This window comes from Plasmopara halstedii, assembly GCF_900000015.1.
Source record: "Plasmopara halstedii genome assembly, contig: Scaffold_525, whole genome shotgun sequence".
NCBI classification, from domain to species: domain Eukaryota; phylum Oomycota; class Peronosporomycetes; order Peronosporales; family Peronosporaceae; genus Plasmopara; species Plasmopara halstedii.
This window is the reverse complement of record NW_020187445.1, coordinates 522,106-524,785: the sequence shown is the minus strand read 5'-3', so window position 1 is coordinate 524,785 and position 2,680 is coordinate 522,106. Positions and strand designations below refer to the sequence as shown.

Below are 2,680 nucleotides of genomic sequence, written 5' to 3'. Positions count from 1 at the left end.
TTGTTGATATGGCGATAAGTGTACCACTTGAGCAACGAAGCGTAGATCAGAAGCTTCTCACCACAGTAGTTACCAATAAGCTTTCGAGATGGCTTTGACCGGCTCTGTTTGCGCGTCTCGTTGTACTCGAACATGTGCCTACCAATAAAATTCACAATGCTGCAATCGATAGGCGTGTTCTTGAAAAAAGGGTCCATCTCACTAACGTACTCTTTAAGGTGTGATGAACTAAAACAACTTCTCATTGACAATGTCGCTGATGATACCAAGACTCGCATCAATCGTAGTCAATCTTGCATTCTTCATCGTCAAGATCGATCTCATCCTTCCAAATGAAAGTGCGAACTTGCTCTCTGTTCTTATCGTTGTACCGCTTTTGATAAAGGATCGACGAGCTTTGCGTGTGCGCTGGTAGTTTCTCTTTTGCGTTGCATTTATGGGCTCTTTGTGTGCTTGGTGTTGATTGTCATCCTAGTAAATTACTTTCTTGCTACATAATTACCATTATCAAAAAATATAATAGATGACCAAGGTTTGCTTTAATTGTATCGTATGATCTTACGGCCCATAAGTCAAACAGTGCGTCATACTTTTCAACTAGAGTGGAAATTATTGCATCATCAACCTTGTCGCTTCGCTACGAACTTTTTGAAAGGTATGGACCACAAAATTTATTTTCTCGGTCGAAAAGCATTCAGTGAGGAAAGTAAGCAATGGCGGACAGCCAAAAACCTCACGAAGACGCTCTTACGCGACTCGTTTGTGACTTGGAAACGAAGAAAAGATTGTGCTGCGTCGAGGACTATCCTGGAGTTGGGCTGGAGCAGTTGAATCATCACCTGGAGAATCTCGGTCCACTTGTGAACCCCGTTTTCGGCGAGCAGCCGGCTTTTTTTATCGACGAAGGCTACTTTATCCCATATCGAATTGTCGCGTATGGCACTGAGATGATGGCGGCCAAGATTGCACCGCTCCTTGGTCAGTGGTCAAAGTGGTCTGGAAATGGGGGTCGAGTGACAACCTCGCAAGGGACGTATATTCTAGAGCAGCAGCCTGGAGGTCCTAAAGTGAGATTGCCCGACGTGGCATACACACCACGATATGATGACAGAAATTTAACTCCTGAACAGATATGGACATATCGTAGTGAGCCTTATGTCCCTACCTTTGTTGTTGAGATTGATAAGCTATCTGGTTCAAGCTCTCAACTGCAAGCTCTCGATCAAAAGATGCGAAATGAATATTTTCAACACGGCGTGGAGTTGGGTTGGCTGATAGACCCACGCCCAGACTTTCAGCGGATGTATGAGTACTATCTCGACGAAACTGGAAATGTGCAATGCTCTGACAACTTTGAATGGAGAGATCTTGACGGTGGTAATGTTCTTCCTGGATTTAAGATACGCGAACCTGTGTTGGAAATGGTATTGAACCAGGATCCAGGATCTTCGTCAGAAGATGAAGTTGATCTGGTGTGTCCTTTTCCAGGATGCAACAAGCGATTCCGATCGCATGGTGCAATTGCTGCTCATGTTGAATGGCACCGTGAGGAAAGATCAATTTCGAAGTACTTAGCCAAGCGTGGGAACTCATAGTCATCTGTCGCTTAGCTTCATTTACAATCCGCTCGCTACTGTATCAAAAAACCAAGAGTAGGGTGGAAAATTCAAAATACAATGTCTCCACGTACAACCATTGCTTCGTAAGTATATTGACGTTTAAGGTTGTACAGGTACGAATATTACAGGCGTTCTCTTGGTAATACCTACAAGTCAAAAGATGTTGTGGTTGGTCCGATCTTTTGCCAGCTTCTTGATTTCCACAAAAGCTACGAAGAGGTCAGAAAGTGGTAAGATCATGCAGAAGCTGAATTAGGTGGGTTGTAGTCCTTGGCTTCAACTTCAAAATATCATTCTATTCAAAGCGATTTGTTCGCTTCCATTGGGACGGACAATGTACTCAACGAAGCAGAAGTACCTTTGCGGTCGTCTTTGAACACCGATTTTCGAGGAACAAGCATCAGCGGTAATGAATACGGACGAGTGAAGTATGCGCGGAGATACTGCTATATGGAATCAATCAAGGACCTACTGATTAAATTCAAGAATTTCGACATAGTCCTTTTCATCAGAGGTATCGATGTTTTGCAATATTTTTTTTCGAGCGTTTTGATCTGGATATGTTCGCGAATTGTGTTTCGCTACCGGCTCTTTCGGAGAGAGACATGTATCAGACCTGCTCTGGTATCAAATACTCTAGCATCCGAATAAGTAGCCTTCAAGCGCCTTTTCAGTTCCAGCTAAGTGAATGTAAGGATACAAGACTCAGGATGACAGGCCAATTTCAGCAAGACACTCGAACACTAAAACACATTGCTACATGGCTGTTTTGAATAGCTAAGTGAAGCGCAACCGCGCTCGTATAAACATGGCTCGGGAAATTCTGCATAAAAAAACTTGAGTTTCACTCAGACAGATTGGTCTTGTCGACCGATAGGGAAGAAAAGGATAATTGCGCTAAGATGAAGTTTAACACGCCTGGTGGTCCTTCTATAAATCTTCTCCATTTGCCATGCCGAGCGCAACAAGACACTGAAATCGGGTGCTAAAGCTGTAAGAAGATCATCGGGTACGATACCAATGCTTTATACCTGTGGGCACTCGACAATGAGATGCCTTAC

The 2,680-nt window shown here is 43.6% G+C and overlaps 1 protein-coding gene across 1 annotated transcript; it reads left to right on the top strand.

The window, feature by feature from the left end:
• Positions 1-713: 713 nt before the first annotated feature.
• On the top strand, positions 714-1,595 carry PHALS_10744 (conserved hypothetical protein; the record flags this gene model as incomplete). Its single annotated transcript, XM_024726224.1, has 1 exon — positions 714-1,595. One exon carries the CDS (start codon positions 714-716, stop codon positions 1,593-1,595), a length of 882 nt encoding a protein of 293 aa, XP_024576923.1.
• Positions 1,596-2,680: the final 1,085 nt, after the last annotated feature.